This window comes from Carassius carassius, chromosome 36 (genome assembly GCF_963082965.1).
Source record: "Carassius carassius chromosome 36, fCarCar2.1, whole genome shotgun sequence".
NCBI lineage: Eukaryota > Metazoa > Chordata > Actinopteri > Cypriniformes > Cyprinidae > Carassius > Carassius carassius.
The window spans coordinates 21,864,137-21,885,153 of NC_081790.1; the positions used below are offsets into that span (position 1 = coordinate 21,864,137).

General features: G+C 39.8%; 2 protein-coding genes across 2 annotated transcripts in view; one reads left to right on the plus strand and one right to left on the minus strand.

Moving 5' to 3' along the window:
- Positions 1–21,017, minus strand: part of sgcd (sarcoglycan, delta (dystrophin-associated glycoprotein)) — a 1,159,024-nt gene that overhangs the window by 237,480 nt on the left and 900,527 nt on the right. The window lies entirely within an intron of this gene.
- Positions 3,460–5,092, plus strand: adrb2b (adrenoceptor beta 2, surface b). Its single transcript, XM_059526667.1, has 2 exons — positions 3,460–3,628; positions 3,856–5,092. Exon 2 carries the CDS (start codon positions 3,866–3,868, stop codon positions 5,075–5,077), a length of 1,212 nt encoding a protein of 403 aa, XP_059382650.1. The 5' UTR covers positions 3,460–3,628; positions 3,856–3,865; the 3' UTR covers positions 5,078–5,092.

The window sequence follows — 21,017 nt, forward strand, 5'->3', positions numbered from 1 at the left end:
CTGTCACATGGAATTGATGTTGATAGTGTTGAAATTATTCAGCCAAGTGATGATATCTCAGATCATTATTTAGTTCTGTGCAAACTTCATATAGCCAAAATTGTAAATTCTACTTCTTGTTACAAGTATGGAAGAACCATCACTTCTACCACAAAAGACAGCTTTTTAAGTTATCTTCCTGATGTATCCAAATTCCTTAGCATATCCAAAACCTCAGAACAACTTGATGATGTAACAGAAACTATGGACTCTCTCTTTTCTAGCACTTTAAATACAGTTGCTCCTTTACGCTTAAGGAAGGTTAAGGAAAACAGTTTGACACCATGGTATACTGAGCATACTCGCACCCTAAAGAGACCTGAATGGAGTGCAGCTGGAGGAAAACAAAACTAGAGGTATTTCGTATTGCTTGGCGGGAAAGTAACCTATCCTACAGAAAAGCATTAAAAACTGCTAGATCCGATTACTTTTCTTCTCTTTTAGAAGAAAACAAACATAACCACAGGTATTTATTCAATACAGTGGCTAAATTAATGAAAAATAAAGCCTCAACAAGTGTTGACATTTCCCAACACCACAGCAGTAATGACTTTATGAACTACTTTACTTCTAAAATCGATACTATTAGAGATAAAATTGCAACCATTCAGCCGTCAGCTACAGTATCACATCAGACAGTGCACTATAGGCCCCCCGAGGAACAGTTCCACTCATTCTCTACTATAGGAGAGGAAGAATTGTATAAACTTGTTAAATCATCTAAACCAACAACATGTATGTTAGACCCTATACCATCTAAGCTCCTAAAAGAGGTGCTTCCAGAAGTCATAGATCCTCTCCTGACTATTATTAATTCCTCATTGTCATAAGGATATGTCCCCAAAACCTTCAAACTGGCTGTTAGTAAGCCTCTCATCAAAAAACCACAACTTGACCCCAAAGAACTAGTTAATTATAGACCAATCTCCCTTTTCTGTCCAAGATACTAGAACAGGTCCTTCTTAGAGAAAAATGGTTTATGTGAGGATTTCCAGTCAGGATTTAGACCGTATCATAGTACTGAGACTGCTCTCCTTAGAGTTACAAATGATCTGCTTTTATCATCTGATCGTGGGTGTATCCTCTATTAGTTTTATTGGATCTTAGTGCTGCATTTGACACAATTGACCACAACATTCTTTTGCATAGACTTGAACACTTTGTTGGCATCAATGGAAGTGCATTAGCATGGTTTAAATCTTTCTTCTATGACCGCCATCAGTTCGTAGCAGTGAATGAAGATGTATCATATCGATCACAAGTGCAGTATGGAGTACCTCAAGGCTCAGTACTAGGGCCCCTACTCTTCACGCTTTATATGTTACCCTTGGGAGATATCATCAGGAAACATGGTGTTAGCTTTCACTGTTATGCTGATGATACTCAGCTCTATATTTCTTCGCGGCCCAGTGAAACACACCAATTTGAAAAACTAATGGAATGCATAGTCGATATAAAAAACTGGATGACGAGTAATTTCTTACTGCTAAATTCTGAAAAAACAGAGGTGTTAATTATAGGACCTAAAAACTCTGCTTGTAATAACCTAGAACACTGTCTAAGACTTGATGGTTGCTCTGTCAATTCTTCGTCATCAGTTAGGAACCTAAGTGTGCTATTTGATCGCAATCTTTCCTTAGAAAGCCACGTTTCTAGCATTTGTAAAACTGCATTTTTCCATCTCAAAAATATATCTAAATTACGGCCTACGCTCTCAATGTCAAATGCAGAAATGTTAATCCATGCATTTATGACCTCAAGGTTAGATTATTGTAATGCTTTATTGGGTGGTTGTTCTGCATGCTTACACTACAGCTTGTCCAAAATGCAGCAGCAAGAGTTCTTACTAGACACAGGAAGTATGACCATATTAGCCCGGTCCTGTCAACACTGCACTGGCTCCCTATCAAACATCGTATAGATTTTAAAATATTGCTTAATACTTATAAAGCCCTGAATGGTTTTTGCACCTCAGTATTTGAATGAGCTCATTTTACATTATAATCCTCTACTTCCGCTACGTTCTCAAAACTCAGGCAATTTGATAATACCTAGAATATCAAAATCAACTGCGGGCGGCAGATCCTTTTCCTATTTGGTGCCTAATCTCTGGAATAACCTACCTAACATTGTTCGGGAGGCAGACACACTCTTGCAGTTTAAATCTAGATTAAAGACCCATCTCTTTAACCTGGCTTACACATAACATACTAATATGCTTTTAATATCCAAATCCGTTAAAGGATTTTTAGGCTGCATTAATTAGGTTAACCGGAACCGGAAACACTTCTCATAACACCCTATGTACTTGCTACATCATTAGAAGAATGGCATCTACGCTAATATCTGTCTGTTTCTCTCTTATTCCGAGGTCACCGTAGCCACTAGATCCAGTCTGTATCCAGATCAGAGGGTCACTGCAGTCACCCGGATCCAGTACGTATCCAGACCAGATGGTGGATCAGCACCTAGAAAGGACATCTACTGCCCTGAAAGACAGCGGAGACCAGGACAACTAGAGCCCCAGATACAGATCGCCTGTAAAGACCTTGTCTCAGAGCACCACCAGGACAAGACCACAGGAAACAGATGATTCTTCTGCACAATCTGACTTTGCTGCTGCCTGGAATTGAACTACTGGTTTCGTCTAGTCAGAGGAGAACTGGCCCCCCAACTGAGCCTGGTTTCTCCCAAGGTTTTTTTCTCCATTCTGTCAACGATGGAGTTTCGGTTCCTTGCCGCTGTCGCCTCTGGCTTGCTTAGTTGGGGTCACTTCATCTACAGTGATAACGTTGACTTGATTGCAAATAAATGCACAGACACTATTTAACTGAACAGAGATGACATCACTGAATTCAATGATGAACTGCCTTTAACAATCATTTTGCATTATTGGCACACTGTTTTCCTAATGAATGTTGTTCAGTTGCTTTGACGCAATGTATTTTGTTTAAAGCGCTATATAAATAAAGGTGACTTGACTTGACTTGATAGGTAATTTAAGAAAAGAAAATTAAAATAAATCTTTAAAGAAAACGAGGACTGAGAAATCAAAGAAATCTCATTTGTAAATTACAATATTCTTGATCACTTAAGCATCTTTTCAAAGTGTCATGCTGCTGCAGTTTGGTTACAAAAGACATACATAATAAATTATAGTAAAGCCAGAGGCTGAAATATATATCATCATGAGGCCTTTTTACTTTTAATTTTCATTGTATATTTCTCAGAATTTAAGTAAAAATGAATTCTGAAAGTGACATCACATTCCGTCTTTGCTTGTAAAAAGTAGTGGCATTTTCATTTGCAACAGCAGAGTGCTCTGCAGTGTAAAGAAACTGTTCTCCAATTGGCTGCTGATGAACTGTGATGTCATCACTGGCTGCTAAAAGAGCCCAACTGGTAGCACATTTAGTCAGTGTGTTTAGCTGAGAGTGCTGTGAGCATGTTAAATAAACACTGTTCATATTAAGAGGTGAAACAATGTGAGAGAACTGTGTGAGACCAGAACACTTTCTGAGAGGATTTTATGGGAGTCCATGAAGAGTGGAATTAAGTTGGAGTACTCTAAAACACTTTTCTGATTTTAGTAAGTAGATTAACTATACAATTTTTCATTTTTATGTTTTTGTTTTTTATTTGTTTGTCATTCTCATGACAATAAATAACATCCATGATATTAATCATGGTAATTCTCATACTTTGCTTTCTGATTGACATTGTATGTATTTTCTGTTCACATGTGCTCAATAAAGAGTACTTCTTTTAAGTCTAATATTGCTCTCATCAAATGTTATGATGATTTTCCTTTCTCAGGACAAAGTTCATGGAGGGAAAGCATACACTGAGCATGGAGAACACCTCCCTGCACTTGAACATTTCAGCAAGGCTAAACAATTCCTATCCAGTGTCCTTGCCTGGCTTGCAGTACAGCGAAGGAGAGGTGGTCTTAATTAGCATCTTAATGGTGATCCTGATTGTAGGCATTGTCTTTGGCAATGTGCTGGTCATCAGTGCTATTGTAAAATTCCAGCGTTTGCAGACGGTCACCAACTACTTCATCAGCTCCTTAGCCTGCGCAGATCTGGTCATGGGACTCATGGTAGTGCCATTTGGTGCATGCTACATTCTCCTCAACAAGTGGCACTTCGGAAAATTCTTCTGTGAGTTTTGGACGGCTACAGATGTATTGTGTGTGACCGCTAGCATCGAGACGTTGTGCGTGATTGCCCTGGAACGGTACATGGCAATTATGTGGCCTTTGCGCTATCAGTCAATGCTTACGAAGCGGAAGGCCTGTGGGGTGCTTCTAGGGGTGTGGGCAGTGGCCGCCCTCATCTCTTTCCTGCCCATCCACATGGAGTGGTGGGTGTCAGATGAACCTGAGGCACTGAGCTGCTCGGAGAACCCGACCTGCTGTGACTTCACCACTAACACCGCCTATGCCGTGACCTCCTCCATTATCTCCTTCTACATCCCGCTGGTCATTATGGCGTTTGTGTACAGCCGGGTCTTCCAGGAGGCCCGTAGACAGCTTCAGAAAATCGACCGCATAGAAGGGCACATACGCACACAGAGCTTCAGCACCCAGGTGGGAAACGAGGTAAAGAACCGGAAGACCAAGTTCTGCATGAAGGACCACAAAGCTCTGAAGACTTTAGGAATCATCATGGGAACTTTCACCCTCTGCTGGCTCCCATTTTTTGTACTTAATGTGGTGGCAGCCATCTGGAAAATGCACAACATCATGTTGCCATTCAGGATCTTGAACTGGATCGGCTACGCCAACTCCGCCTTCAACCCCTTGATCTACTGCAGGAGTCCTGAGTTTAGATGCGCATTTCAGGAGATCCTGTGCTGGAGAACTTCTCAACTACCTTCCACAAAGAAAAACAAGGGATATAACTACAGCAGCCACATATGGCCACGAGTTGACATGAAGATCACAATACAACGAGAGTCCTCACCAGCTTGCGAAACAGAAATGGGTGCTGACTGTTTAACTGCAGGTACCACAAACATTGTAATAAAACTGTGACATCCAACTTTTGAACATTTTAAACCTTAACGTTGATAGTCCCTGTACGTCATTTTAAAGCACTAGAGATCTTTCTGTTTGAGGCCGCTTTTGTCTGTGAAGAAACATGGTTTTTAGATTTTGTAATCCTTGATCCAAGAACATTTGCCTATATTTACACAGTATTTAATATTTTCTGTTGACATATGCTTACACTTTTATTGACCGAGTCAAAACTAATGAAACTGAATTAACTTCTGTTTCTGGACAATGAAGAAAATTTGTGCAAGAAATCTATCACAGAGTTTGAAAGGCTAAACAGTCTACCTCTGAATTACTACCTCTGGACAGTGTTCATGTTTCAGTCATCATGTTTCAGTTTTCAAGCTAAAACCTGTGTGGATAGTTCATTAATAATTTATCAAAAAATGCCTCAACTTAAAAATAGATTCTGGATTTGTAAAAAATAAAAAAAATTGTAAAATGTGCATTACATATCTTAAAGAGAGTCAGAGGGTCATCTCGTACTAGACAAGACTTGTTACATCCCATTAAGAGCTTTGGCTCACTAAAAGCTTTGGCTCACTGAAAGGGTCTTCAATATCTCTGAGCACTCCTCCAGAGAGAGGAAATATAACCTTCTGATGCGTGACAACAGGTGCACATTGCTGTCTGTGCTATAACCAGCTGTTCTTGTTGAAATGAAAAAAGTGAGAGAGACATGTAGCTCTCTCCAAACCCAGCACTTCAACCTTCCCCTGTTAACTAGTCCACTTGAAAACTGTTTTAAGGTTACAGCTGAATTTTTATCTATAAAGGTTCATATGTATATAAGGTGCACCACAGACTGGGTGGCACAATAATGATGGTGTATTTAACATGTCACTATTTGCAAGGAAGGTGCCAAGTTATTCTCATAGTTGAACACAATATTTAAATGTTGAGTTTGTAAATCTTAACGAAATAATAACAAAATATCTGTATCTTAATTTCAGGAATATAGCTTTTGACATCACATTCATGGGTGTAGTCAAATTTCCATTACTGTTTTGTTGGTACGGTTTAAAGAAATATTGATTAGTCTATTGGGCAAACATTGTAAATTTACCTGACACTGAACTGACAGGTGCTTATTTTTCTCAGTTTTGTTTTATATAATAACCAGAGCAATATACTTGTTTATGACAAATACATGACTGGAAAATCTGACATTACAAAAAACCTTACAAATGTATGCTTACATGCCCACGGCTGATGTCACTGACATGTTCACTCACACAAAGCCCCCTATATCTGTATGTGTCTACATATTTACTAATACAGTGTATGTCATGGGCAATGGAGAAAGACATATTAGACAGCTTATGTGGCTGTATACCTTAGTCAGGGTAGAGCCATATTTAATTTTTTGACAGGAATAAAAATCAGGCTTTAAGAATTGTAAAATAATTGTTGTGTTACTTAGCACCTAATGTAATTTTTTTCAGCTTAAAATAAATGTTTTGTTTTATGTTGTCCCTCTTACAGTGTAATTGTACAATTAGGAACTGAATATCATTACTGTACTATATTACTATAGGGTTGCAGTCAGAATCAGGATTTGGTTTAGTGATAGTTCTATGTAATTATGCATAATTTGCTGTTATTTTTATAGTAAATACAGTATACATAGTAAAGAGTAACCAGAACTTTTAGTAGACAAAAACTTGATTGAAAGTTGTGAGTTTTGAATATTATTATCTATACGATCTTGAACCTTTTCAATAGTACAGGCTTTTGTGCTATTGTAAAGATTTACATCTGCATACAATTCGATAAGGTGTCTACACTGTTAGATAGATAACTGAAAAATATTTTGATGTTAATATACATAGATGATTGAAATACTCAGAAAATGTGTATGTGTACCTGGTATTACCTACATTATGGGAACCAAATGTCCACAAAATAGTAATCAGTAAAATTTGACCGTGTGTGTGTGTTTTTTATTTATTTATTTATTTTTTAAATATTTTTTTTAATAATAATAATAATACATTTTACATACTTTAAAAGAGTACATTCTCAAAAACTTAACACAAGCAAACACAACAATCCAAAATAATGCATGAAAATACTGAATAACAATCAGTTATAAAAGCAATATTTAAAAAAAATTATTACTGTCATTCATAATGTTTAAATATAATTTAATGAATACAAAAATATATATATTAGGGAGTGGAAATACCCTATAAGTACTTCTCTGCAGCCATCTACTAGTGGTAATTTGATTATTTTTTTATTTTTAAATAATTGTTTGCGAATTCATTTTAATTATATGAAGCAATTAGGGTTCTTTGTTGTGTGTACTGTATTAATCAACATGTCATGCCTTATGTGTAAGTAAATGAAGTATTTAACACAGTATGGACAAAGCAGTAAGTGAGAAAAGAATAATGTTACTGAGTTTTGACTGCACATTTCTGAAATTGTATTTACTTGTATAAATGTTGTGTAATAATAATTGTAGTGTTCCTGTAGCTCAACTGGTAGAACATTGTGCTAGCAAGCACAAGGTTAGGGGTTCGATTCCCCGGGAACACATGATTGTGAAAAAATTGTAGCCTGAATGCACTGTAAGTCGCTTTGGATAAAAGTGTCTGCTAAATGCATAATTTTTTATTTTTTTTTATAAATGTATATGTTTCATTCCATGAAAAATATTATATTGTTTGTAAGTTCTTTTATCTATTCTACCTTAAGCACAAACAAATATTTTATTATTACTGTTGTTACTGTTGTTGTTGTACAACCAGTTGCTTACTGTACAAAGTGACAAAATAATTATGTTTGTGAAGTTGTAAAGGTCATGTTCTTGTATAAAAATGTTGCACACTTTACACCATCTAGTGTTGACACAAAACATAAAAGGAAGACTGGGGATGTTTCAGTATCATACACACACACACACACACACACACACACATATATATTGTCATGACACACATTTGTTTTTTATTTGCTAGCACCATCTTGTGGCAGTTTGGTGTTATAACAAAGAAACTGATTATTGTAAACCATTTTCTTAGTGGTTGGTTTAGGTCATGTGACTCTTGGGTTAGAGGTTAACCAGGAAATAGCCGCTGTGTTCCAGTTTTCTTTCCATGCGGTGGGCCAACAAGTCATCTTTCTGTTTTCTTTATGTTTTTGTGCCTCGGAAAGGCTTTGCCTGTAAGTTTGTTATCTTTTTTCAATGTTTGCATGAACGTGTATATAAATATTTGTAATTCATTAGTTTGAGTTTAAAACGAACTATATAACAGTGATGGCAATTTGTTTATAATTACACTAAGAAGAACTGATTGTAGCCTATGTGTAGATTGTAGATTGTAGATATGTGCTCAGAGAATATTTGTAAACAGCGGAAATTCATTTGTGTTTATTTTGAGAATATTTTGTAACAAGACATTTGTAATCTTTGTATATTTCAGTTTTACAAAAAAGAGAAAGAAGAGGAAAGAACAAAACAGTAAAACTTTCAACTTTACTACTGCGTCTGCCCTTTTCTGACTCCTGTTAGCTATCTGTCAATGTTGCGTAGATGGAACACGCATCTAGGACAGAATAGTAAAAAGGCAACCGCTCAGTAGGTACTGAAGTTCAAGGAAAGCAAGCTTCAACTCCATCATTCCTCGTTCATCATCACGCCCTGTACTCCTAGGCCGTATTAGCAATTCATGATGGCGGAGAAATCTACGGAGGCTGAGAAATCTACGGAAGCTGAGAAAGTTATGGAGGCTGGGGAAGCTACAGAGCGAAGTCAAGCATTTGAAACAAGATCTATAGCTTCTGCTTCGACTAATAGATCTAGAAGCTCATCGGCTAGCGCAGCTGCTGCCAAGGCTCGCGCTAAACTGGAAGCTGCACGGGCCAGGACTGAATTCCTTAAAAAAGAATCCAAAATCTTGATTGAGAAAGCTCAACTGAAAGTTACAGAGGCATGCATGGAAGCGTCTCTGGCAGCTATAAAGCATGAAAGTGAGGTGGCAGCAGCCATTGCTGAGACAAAGGTTTTGGAGGCAGCAGCAGATAGTGAACTTGGAGAAAGGATTTCTGATGTGAGAGAAGTTTCTGATCGCACTCGTGATTACGTCATGAATCAGTCTCAACTGAGGTTATTGTCTCCAGCTGGAGATGAGCCATGTCAACTACCTCTAAAGCCCATTGTCCATGTGTTGAGGCCTGAGACACCTCCAAGGCATCATCGCTTAGCATCTTGGGATGTCAGAGATTACAAAAATAAACCTGATACTGAGAGTATAACGCAGCATCCTCAGAAGTCAGTGCAAACAACTAGTCAAAAATACCAAATTCCACCGTTCACTTCTTCTCCATAAAAGACAACACCACAACCATCGTTCAACAACGACACTAATGTGAGTGAGGTCGCCAGGTACTTAGCACGCCGAGAGCTTGTTAATTCAGGTCTCTTCAAGTTTGACGATCGTCCGGAAAATTATTGGGCGTGGAAGTCCTCTTTCATCAACGCAATTGAAGGTTTGCACGTGTCAGCTGCTGAGCATTGTATAAATGTAGTGTAATAATAATTGTAGTGTTCCTGTAGCTCAACTGGTAGAACATTGTGCTAGCAAGCACAAGGTTAGGGGTTTGATTCCCCGGGAACACATGATTGTGAAAAAATTGTAGCCTGAATGCACTGTAAGTCGCTTTGGATAAAAGTGTCTGCTAAATGCATAATTTTTTATTTTTTTTTATTTTTTATAAATGTATATGTTTCATTCCATTAAAAATATTATATTGTTTGTAAGTTCTTTTATCTATTCTACCTTAAGCACAAACAAATATTTTATTATTACTGTTGTTACTGTTGTTGTTGTACAACCAGTTGCTTACTGTACAAAGTGACAAAATAATTATGTTTGTGAAGTTGTAAAGGTCATGTTCTTGTATAAAAATGTTGCACACTTTACACCATCTAGTGTTGACACAAAACATAAAAGGAAGACTGGGGATGTTTCAGTATCATACACACACACACATATATATTGTCATGACACACATTTGTTTTTTATTTGCTAGCACCATCTTGTGGCAGTTTGGTGTTATAACAAAGAAACTGATTATTGTAAACCAATTGAAGGTTTGCACCTGTCAGCTGCTGAGCAGTTAGACCTTCTGTCTAAATGGTTGGGAGAACAGTCTTCACAACATGTGCGAAGGATCAGAGCTGTGCACACAGGTAATCCAAACGCAGGCTTGGGAAAAGCATGGGAGCGCTTGGAAGATTGCTATGGCTCTCCAGAGATTATTGAGAAATCCCTCTTTGACAGGATTGATAGCTTTCCAAAAATCAGCAACAAAGATGTGAAAAAGCTTAGAGAACTTGGAGATCTTCTACAGGAAGTGGAGTCTGCGAAACATGAAGGCTACCTACCCGGACTTACTTATCTTGACACCGCACGTGGTGTTGCTCCCATCATAGATAAGTTACCTTACAGTCTCCAGGAGAGGTGGATGGCTCAAGGTTCTCAGTACAAATCAGCACATCAAGTCGCCTTTCCTCCATTCTCATTCTTCTGTGATTTCATCTGCAGAGAGGCTCGCACACGCAACGATCCAAGTTTTGCTCTGTCTTCAGGAATCCATAGTGTGTTGAAACCAGAGCAGCAATTCAAGTGACAAATGAAAAGCTCAGTCTATACTCACAAGACGGAAGTGTCAGCAGCGACTGTGAGTCAGACACGCAGCTCAAACTATGAGTTGGATGATGTGGATAAGATCTGCCCGATTCATAAGAAGCCCCACCCTCTCAATCGTTGCAGAGGTTTTAGGATCAAATCTCTGGATGAGCGCAAGACTTTTCTAAAGGAGAAAGGTGTTTGTTACAGGTACTGTGCAACAACCACTCATCTGGCCAGGGACTGTAAGGCAGCTATTAAATGTAAGGAATGTGGCAGTGATGCTCATATCGCAGCGCTTCATCCAGGACCACCGCCTTCAAACTTATTTGATCATGGCGGGGAGGGAGAGATAGACACGCCTCAACCTGCTATAACTTCCAAGTGTACAGAAGTCTGGGGTTACGGTGAATGTTCACGGTCATGCTCTAAGATTTGCCTGGCTAAGGTTTACCCAGAAGGCCACCCAGAAGGAGCAATCAAGCTTTATGTGATCCTGGATGACCAGAGCAATAGATCGCTCGCTAGAACCAAGTTCTTCGACTTGCTGCATGTCAAAGGAGAGAAGTCAACATATACTCTACGTACCTGTGCAGGTGTGACAGAGGCTGTGGGAAGAAGAGCTACTGGTTTCATTATAGAGTCTTTAGATGGAGTAATGAAGGTGAAATTGCCAACGTTGATCGAATGCAACAATATGCCAGACGACAGGGCCGAGATACCAACACCTGATGCAGCACGTTGGCACACTCACCTAAAGCCCATCGCTCATTGCATTCCTCCTTTGGATCCAGAAGCCCAAATTCTTCTCCTTTTGGGTCGTGACATCCTTCAGGTACATAAAGTACGGGAGCAACGTAATGGTCCTAATAACGCACCCTACGCGCAAAGACTAGACCTAGGATGGGTCGTAGTCGGAGATGTCTGCTTAGGATCTGTCCACAGGTCTGCAGCACTTAGTGCTTACCGTACACATGTACTTGATAATGGACGTCCTTCTCTACTTCCTCCATGTCCCAACAAACTCAGCATTAGGGAGAATTTTGACATCAAGCCTCCGCCTGAGATATCTCTGGCGCGCGGCACCTTCATCTTTGATGACTATGCCATAGGAGATACCATCTTTGAGAGAACAAAGGAGGATAATAAAGTTGGATTGTCTATTGAAGACAGGCGTTTTTTGGACATCATTGATAAAGAGATGTTCATGGACGAGAGCAATAGTTGGGTTGCACCACTCCCATTCAGAACACCTCACCAACGACTCCCTAATAATAGAGAACAGGTATTTACACGCCTAACCTCCCTTTTGCGCACATTGGAAAAGAAGCCTGAGATGAAGTCTCATTTTGTTACCTTCATGCAGAACATCTTTGATCGTGACCATGCCGAAGTAGCCCCTCCTCTTCGAGAAGGCCAGGAATGTTGGTATTTACCTACCTTTGGGGTGTACCACCCACAGAAGCCCGGTCAGATCAGAGTTGTCTTCGACTCCAGCGCGCAAAAACAGGGCATCTCCTTGAACGATGTTCTTCTCTCTGGTCCTGACTTAAATAATAGCCTCTTGGGAGTCTTACTACGTTTTAGAAGGGAGCTGGTAGCTGTAACTGCAGACATCGAACAGATGTTTCACAGCTTCATTGTGAAAGAGGAAGATAGAGACTTTCTTCGTTTTCTCTGGTTCAAAGATAATGACACCAGCAAAGGGATTATTGAATACCGCATGAGGGTGCACGTGTTCGGTAATAGTCCATCTCCTGCTGTAGCCATTTATGGTCTTCGACGAGCAGCGGCTTATGGTGAGGAGGAATATGGTTCAGACGCCAGACACTTTGTAGAGAGAGAATTCTACGTCGATTATGGACTTTTGTCAACACCCACAGCTGCGGGAACAATCGATCTGTTGACACGAACAAAGAAAATGCTGGCCACTTCAAATTTAAAACTGCACAAGTTTGCTTCTAATAGCAAGGAAGTAATGAATGCATTTCCGACCGAAGATCATGCTAAGGGACTCAAAGATCTCAACTTGGAAGTTGACCCTACTCCCATCCAACGTAGTCTCGGACTTAGCTGGGATGTGAAGGGGGACATATTCACCTTTCATGTAACCGACATTAAGAAGCCCTTTACTCGCAGAGGGATACTGGCTACTGTCAACAGTCTCTTCGGCCCCGGTCATCATTGAAGGGAAATTCCTGCTACGAGAACTCTCAGGTGAGACTTGTGACTGGGATTCTCCCCTCCCTGAAGACAAGGAAGAAGCATGGAATGCATGGAGGAGATCCCTACAAGATCTCAAACAGCTGGAGATTCCTAGAACATATGTTTATACTACTCTCTCTACAGCTTTGAGGAAGGAACTCCACATATTCTCTGATGCTTCTGTCAAAGCGATTGCAGCAGTGGCATATCTTCGTGTCATCAATGGCGAAGGAGCATGCCACACTGGGTTCGTATTGGGGAAGGCCAAATTAGCTCCGCAAGCTGCTCATACCATTCCCAGGCTGGAACTAGGAGCTGCCGTATTAGCTGCAGAGATAATCACAAACGAGCTGGACTTCACTTTAGATGCTGTGGAGTTTTACACGGATAGTAGAGTTGTCCTGGGGTACATCTATAACCAGACAAGACGGTTCTATGTATACGTAGCCAACAGAGTGCAGCGTATCCACAGAGTGTCAAACCCAATGCAATGGCACTATGTGTCTACTAAGCATAACCCTGCAGATCATGCCACCCGCTCCGTTCCTGCAGCTCTGTTGGGCACCACCACCTGGCTTACAGGACCTGCCTTTCTGTCACAAATGGATCAGAATCTGTCTCTGGAGGAGAGAGAATTTGACCTCCTCGGGCCAGAGTTGGACACAGAAGTTCGTCCTCTTGCTACTTCTGTATCCGATGATTTTCATCTTGAATGTCAACGATTCGAGCGATTCTCTTCTTGGAGGTCATTAGTCAGAGCCATAGCTTTTCTCATACATGTCGCCCAGACTTACAAGTCGTCTGATGATAGAGAAAGAGCCTGCAGCTCATGGCACTACTGTGCTAAGCCTCATACAGTGAAAGAGTTGTTACAAGCAGAGGAAGTTGTAATCAAGAGCGTTCAGAGGGAAGCTTACCAAGAAGAGCTCACCTGCATCGCCAAAGGAGATGACATCCCGAGGCACAGCGCTCTGAAAAAACTGAACCCTTACGTAGATAGTAGAGGTCTTCTCAGGATAGGAGGTCGGCTTAAAAATGCAACTTTGGATCTCCAAGAGAAGTTTCCTTTGATTGTTCCAGGACGCAGTCATGCTGCGAAGCTACTTGTGGAGTATTACCATGATCAAGTCAAGCATCAGGGTCGTGTGTTTACTGAATCAGCTATCCGCAATGCAGGGTATTGGATTGTTGGTGTTAGGAAGCTTATCAACAGCATTGTACACAAGTGCATCGTATGCAACAAGCTTCGTGGGAAGGTAACTGAGCAGAAGATGGCGGACTTGCCTATCGATCGCTTGAGCACTGAACCTCCCTTCACGCACGTCGGTCTTGATGTTTTTGGACCTTGGACAGTTGTCGCAAGGCGCACGCGAGGAGGACAAGCTCAGAGCAAAAGATGGGCTGTTCTTTTCACTTGTATGAGTATCCGTGCCATACATATTGAGCTGATTGACAGTATGGACTCATCCACCTTTATAAACATCTTGAGAAGGTTTTTTGCTCTACGAGGTCCTGCCAAACAAATCAGCTCTGATTGCGGGACCAATTTTGTAGGAGCCTGTAAAGAGCTGGAAATTGTGGTAAATGATCCTCAAGAGCCTAGTGTGAGGAAGTACCTGGGTGGAGAGGGTTGTTCATGGGTCTTCAATCCACCTCACGCATCCCACATGGGAGGAGCCTGGGAGCGGATGATAGGAGTCTCCAGGCGCATACTAGATTCCATGCTCCAACAGATCAGTCCTTCCCGCTTGACACATGAAGTGTTGTCTACCTTGATGGCAGAGGTTACAGGAATTGTCAATTCAAGACCCCTTGTTCCTATTTCAACAGACCCAGATTCACCTGTCTTGTTAACGCCAGCCATGCTCCTAACTCAAAAGGGTTATACACTCCTCCCACCTCCAGGTGACTTCAAGGAAACCAATATCCATAGACAGCAATGGAGAAGGGTGCAACATCTTGCTAATACTTTCTGGAATAAATGGAGGCGTGAATACCTCTCAACGCTTCAAAGCCGAAGCAAATGGCAAGAGGAACGACGAAATCTAAGAGAGGGCGATGTTGTCCTTCTTAAGGATGCTCAAAGTAAGCGCAATGAATGGCCTATGGCTCTTGTGACCAAGATTTTTCCTAGCAGTGACAAAAGAGTCAGAACGGTTGAACTAAGAGTTGCAAAGAATGGGACAATCAAGACATTCCTCAGACCTATATCGGAAACAGTTCTGCTCATGCCAACGGAGGACTGATATTTGTGAGGTCTTATGTAAACATTCTCAGGTTATATGGTGGTATCTAACAATACCAGGCGGGGAGTGTCATGACACACATTTGTTTTTTATTTGCTAGCACAATCTTGTGGCAGTTTGGTGTTATAACAAAGAAACTGATTATTGTAAACCATTTTCTTAGTGGTTGGTTTAGGTCATGTGACTCTTGGGTTAGAGGTTAACCAGGAAATAGCCGCTGTGTTCCAGTTTTCTTTCCATGCGGTGGGCCAACAAGTCATCTCTCTGTTTTCTTTATGTTTTTGTGCTTCGGAAAGGCTTTGCCTGTAAGTTTGTTATCTTTTTTCAATGTTTGCATGAACGTGTATATAAATATTTGTAATTCATTAGTTTGAGTTTAAAACGAACTATATAACAGTGATGGCAATTTGTTTATAATTACACTAAGAAGAACTGATTGTAGCCTTTTAATATGTGCTCAGAGAATATTTGTAAACAGCGGAAATTCATTTGTGTTTATTTTGAGAATATTTTGTAACAAGACATTTGTAATCTTTGTATATTTCAGTTTTACAAAAAAGAGAAAGAAGAGGAAAGAACAAAACAGTAAAACTTTCAACTTTACTACTGCGTCTGCCCTTTTCTGACTCCTGTTAGCTATCTGTCAATGTTGCGTAGATGGAACACGCATCTAGGACAGAATATATATATATATATATATATATATATATATATATATATATATATATATACACACATATATACTCTTCACGCTTTATATGTTACCCTTGGGAGATATCATCAGGAAACATGGCGTTAGCTTTCACTGTTATGCTGATGATACTCAGCTCTATATTTCTTCATGGCCCGGTGAAACACACCAATTTGAAAAACTAATGGAATGCATAGTCGATATAAAAATCTGGATGACGAGTAATTTCTTACTGCTAAATTCTGAAAAACAGAGGTGTTAATTATAGGACCTAAAAACTCTGCATGTAATAACCTAGAACACTGTTTAAGACTTGATGGCTGCTCTGTCAATTCTTCGTCATCAGTTAGGAACCTAGGTGTGCTATTTGATCGCAATCTTTCCTTAGAAAGCCACGTTTCTAGCATTTGTAAAACTGCATTTTTCTATCTCAAAAATATATCTAAATTACGGCCTATGCCCCCAATGTCAAATGCAGAAATGTTAATCCATGCATTTATGACCTCAAGGTTAGATTATTAGTAATGTAAAGTAAACAATTAGATTATTGTAATGCTTTATTGGGTGGTTGTTCTGCATGCTTAGTAAACAAACTACAGCTAGTCCAAAATGCAGCAACATGAGTTCTTACTAGAACCAGGAAGTATGAACATATTAGCCCAGTCCTGTCAACACTGCACTGGCTCCCTATCAAACATTGTATAGATTTTAAAATATTGCTTATTACTTATAAAGGCCTGAATGGTTTAGCACCTCAGTATTTGAATGAGCTCCTTTTACATTATAATCCTCTACGTCCGCTACGTTCTCAAAACTCAGGCAATTTGATAATACCTAGAATATCAAAATCAACTGCGGGTGGCAGATCCTTTTCCTATTTGGCGCTTAAACTCTGGAATAACCTACCTAACATTGTTCGGGGGGCAGACACACTCTTACAGTTTAAATGTAGATTAAAGACCCATCTCTTTAACCTGGCTTACACATAACATACTAATATGCTTTTAATATCCAAATCCGTTAAAGGATTTTTAGGCTGCATTAATTAGGTAAACCGGAAACGGGAACACTTCCCATAACACCCTATGTACTTGCTACATCATTAGAAGAATGGCATCTACACTAATATTAGTCTGTTTCTCTCTTATTCCGAGGTCACCGTAGCCACCAGATCCAGTCTGTATCCAGATCAGAGGGTCACTGCAGTCACCCGGATCCAGTACATATCCAGACCAGATGGTGGATCAGCACCTAGAAAGGACCTCTACATCCCTGAAAGACAGCGGAGACCAGGACAACTAGAGCCCCAGATAAAGATCACCTGTGGAAAGACCTTATCTCAGACAACCACCAGGACAAGACCACAGGAAACAAATGATTCTTCTGCACAATCTGACTTTGCTGCAGCCTGTAATTGAACTGCTGGTTCCGTCTGGTCAGAGGAGAACTGGCCTCCCAACTGAGCCTGGTTTCTCCCAAGGTTTTTTTCTCCATTCTGTCACCGATGGAGTTTCGGTTCCTTGCCGCCATCGCCTCTGGCTTGCTTAGTTGGGGTCACTTCATCTACAGTGATGTCATTGACTTGATTGCAAATAAATGCACAGACACTATTTAAACTGAACAGAGATGGCATCACTGAATTCAATGATGAACTGCCTTTAACTGTCATTTTGCATTAATGACACACTGTTTTCCTAATGAATATTGTTCAGTTGCATTGACGCAATGTATTTTGTTTAAAGTGCTATATAAATAAAGGTGACTTGACTTTGTGCTAAATAAATGCGACTTATAGTCCAGTGCAACTTATATATATCTTTTACTTATATATGTCTTTTTCCTCATGACGTATTTTTTGGACTGATGTGACTTATATTTAGGTGCGAAAAATATGGTGTGTGTATATATATATATATAAATATATATATATACACAGTACAGACCAAAAGTTTGGACACACCTTCTCATTCAAAGAGTTTTCTTTATTTTCATGACTATAAAAGTTGTACAGTCACTTTGAAGGCATCAAGGGCTATTTGACTAAGAAGGAGAGTGATGGGGTGCTGCGCCAGATGCCCTGGCCTCCACAGTCACCGGAACTGAACCCAATCGAGATGGTTTAGGGGTGAGCTGGACCGCAGACAGAAGGCAAAAGGGCCAACAAGTGCTAAGTATCTCTCGGGGAACTCCTTCAAGACTGTTGGAAGACCATTTCAGGTGACTAGCTCTTGAAGCTCATCAAGAAAATGCCAAGAGTGTGCAAAGCAGTAATCAAAGCAAAAGGTGGCTACTTTGAAGAACCTAGAATATGACATATTTTCAGTTGTTTCACACTTTTTTATGTATATAATTGCATATATAATTCCACATGTGTTAATTCATAGTTTTGATGCCTTCAGTGTGAATCTACAATTTTCATAGTCATGAAAATAAAGAAAACTCTTTGAATGAGAATGTGTGTCCAAACTTCTGGTCTGTACTGTATATATATATATATATATATATATATATATTGTGGCGGGGTGAAGTAGGACACGACATGAGATTTATTAAATATATCCGTGAGAGAAATGGCAGTGCTGTGAGGTGGTTTGGGTGTTCGGTGCTCGGCGTCCTGTCTTGAAAGTGCTCTAGTGCAGTGTGGGTCCGTGCTCTCCTGTGGCGTTGGGGATGGCGGTCACACGCTGCTGTCTAGGGCAGAAGGGAAAGAAAATGTTAGCCGATTCTCGTGGAGACATCTCTCACCTCTGTGCCCGCTTGCGGGGTTTATATGTGCCGCGGCTGATGACACGCAGGTGTTGCCGCTCTGCCCGTGATGAGTAGGCGCTGGTGAGTCTGCGCCGTTGCCAGGGCGGTGCTGGTGAATGCTCGGGACACGTGTCACAATATATATATACTCACTGGCTACTTTATTAGGTACACCTTGCCAGGTTGGACCACCTTTTGCCTTCAGAACTGCCTTAATTCTTCGTGGCATAGATTCAACAAGGTGTTGTTAACATTCCTCAGAAATTTTGGTCCATATTGACATGATAGCGTCAAGCAATTGCTGCAGATCTGTCAGCTGGACATCCATGATGCGAATCTCCCATTCCACCACATCCCAAAGCTGCTCTATTGGATTGAGATCTGGAAAATGTGGAGGCCATTTGAGTAAAGTGAACTCATTGTCATGTTCAAGTAACCAGTCTGAGATGATTTGAGCTTTGTGACATGCATACATTATCCTGCTGGAAGTACCCATCAGAAGATGGGTACACTGTAGTCATAAATGGATGGACATGGTCAGCAACAATACTCAGGTAGGCTGTGGCGTTTAAACAGTGCTCAATTGGTAGTAATGTCACAGCTGAAATGAAGACTCATCAGACCAGGCAACTTTTTTCCAATCTTCTATAGTCCATTTTTGAGCCTGTGCGAATTGTAGCCTCCGTTTCCTGTTTTTAGCTGACAGGAGCGGCACCTGGTGTGGTCTTCTGCTAATGTAACCCATCTGCTTCAGGGTTCGACATGTATTCTGCATACCTTGATTGTAACAAGTGGTTATTTGAGTTACTGTTGCCTTTCTATCATCTCAAACCAGTCTGCCCATTCTCCTCTGACCTCTGACAGCAGCAAAGCATTTTCATCCACACAACTACCGCTCACTAGATATTTTCTCTTTTTCGGACCATTCTCTATAAACCCTAGAAATGGTTGTGCATGAAAATCCCTGTAGATCAGCAGTTTTTGAAATACTGAGACAAGCCCGTCTGGCACCAATAACCATTCCATGTTCAAATTCACTTAAATCCCCTTTTTTCCCCATTCTGATCCTCGGTTTTCAAAAGCCTCCGCTTTCACAGTCCACACTACAAAGCGAAAACTGCATTTTCAAATCTATCCACTTTGGAGAGCATTTTCAAAATGCTACGTTATCCTTAATAAAAATGCCATCTCAGTGTTGAAAGAAGGCCAAAACGGAGAGAAAAAGATGCATTTTCAAACGAAAAAGTATTAGAGTGGATATGGTCTTGGACATTTGCTACTAATGAGCTGATGATCTAAATCAGGTATGTTTGATTGAGGAGACATGGAAAACTTGCAGTGTTGGGCCACAGAGTTAACTGCAAGTCAGTTGCATGTTAAAGTCGTTCACGAAACTACTGCCAGGTGGCACAAAGGGACAGTTTGCAAACTGACTGGAATTATATTTTGTTTTGTAAACGGAGCTCAAATAACAAAAAACAAACAAACAAACAAAAAACTAACAAAAAAAATTAATTAGATAACAAAAAAAAAAAAAAAATTAAATAATTAATTAAACATTTATTTTTAGAAAGTTCATTTCAAAATGTGAGATAGTCCTATAGGCTGCAGACTAATGTATCACATAAATAAATACATTTACACAAAGACTCTTACTGCATGTTATGGTTATTAAACAGTCATTATGAAAACCATTAAAACTATATAATTTTGTTATGTTGTATTAAGGGGCTTTCAACGTTTTTGAATGAAAAATCCTGACCTTGGCCAGTGGTCCACAGTACAAGCATACATATCTATGTGTACAAAACTGCATGTTCTTAAGACTTTATTCGTGTTGCAATTAAAAAAATAAAAAATAAATAAATAAACAAGTTCAAAGAAATCAGGAATAATATGCAAACATTGTGACATGAAAAACTAGTAATAGAACAAAAAGTAGGATATTAACTTGTCATGGCATTATGCCATAAAAATAAATAAATAAATAAAACGATTGAAAAGGTGGATTTTTGTTGGGTGTTAGGGCCTAGTTCCAACACATATTTTGGCATTATAGTCACTTTAATGTCACAAATTATGAAAGGCTTGAAACTTACATTTAAACATTTTCATATTTATTTAAACTGCTTCTATTTTCCTTCCATAGATATAACCTAAATATTTTCAGAAGCTGTGATGTCACTCTCCACTCCAGTTCTTCTAAAATCGCACAAAACTGGTGACATTCGTTTGTGCTCAATTTGTGCCTGTTTGTGCTGTTGAAATGAACGTCAAATATAGTTGTCCTCCTTAGAAATAACAAAAACAATTCTTGGCAGTAATGTCAGTCTCCACCCTATGGTGTCCAAATCTCTCAAAATCTGTGGCATTCGTTTGTGCTCAATTTT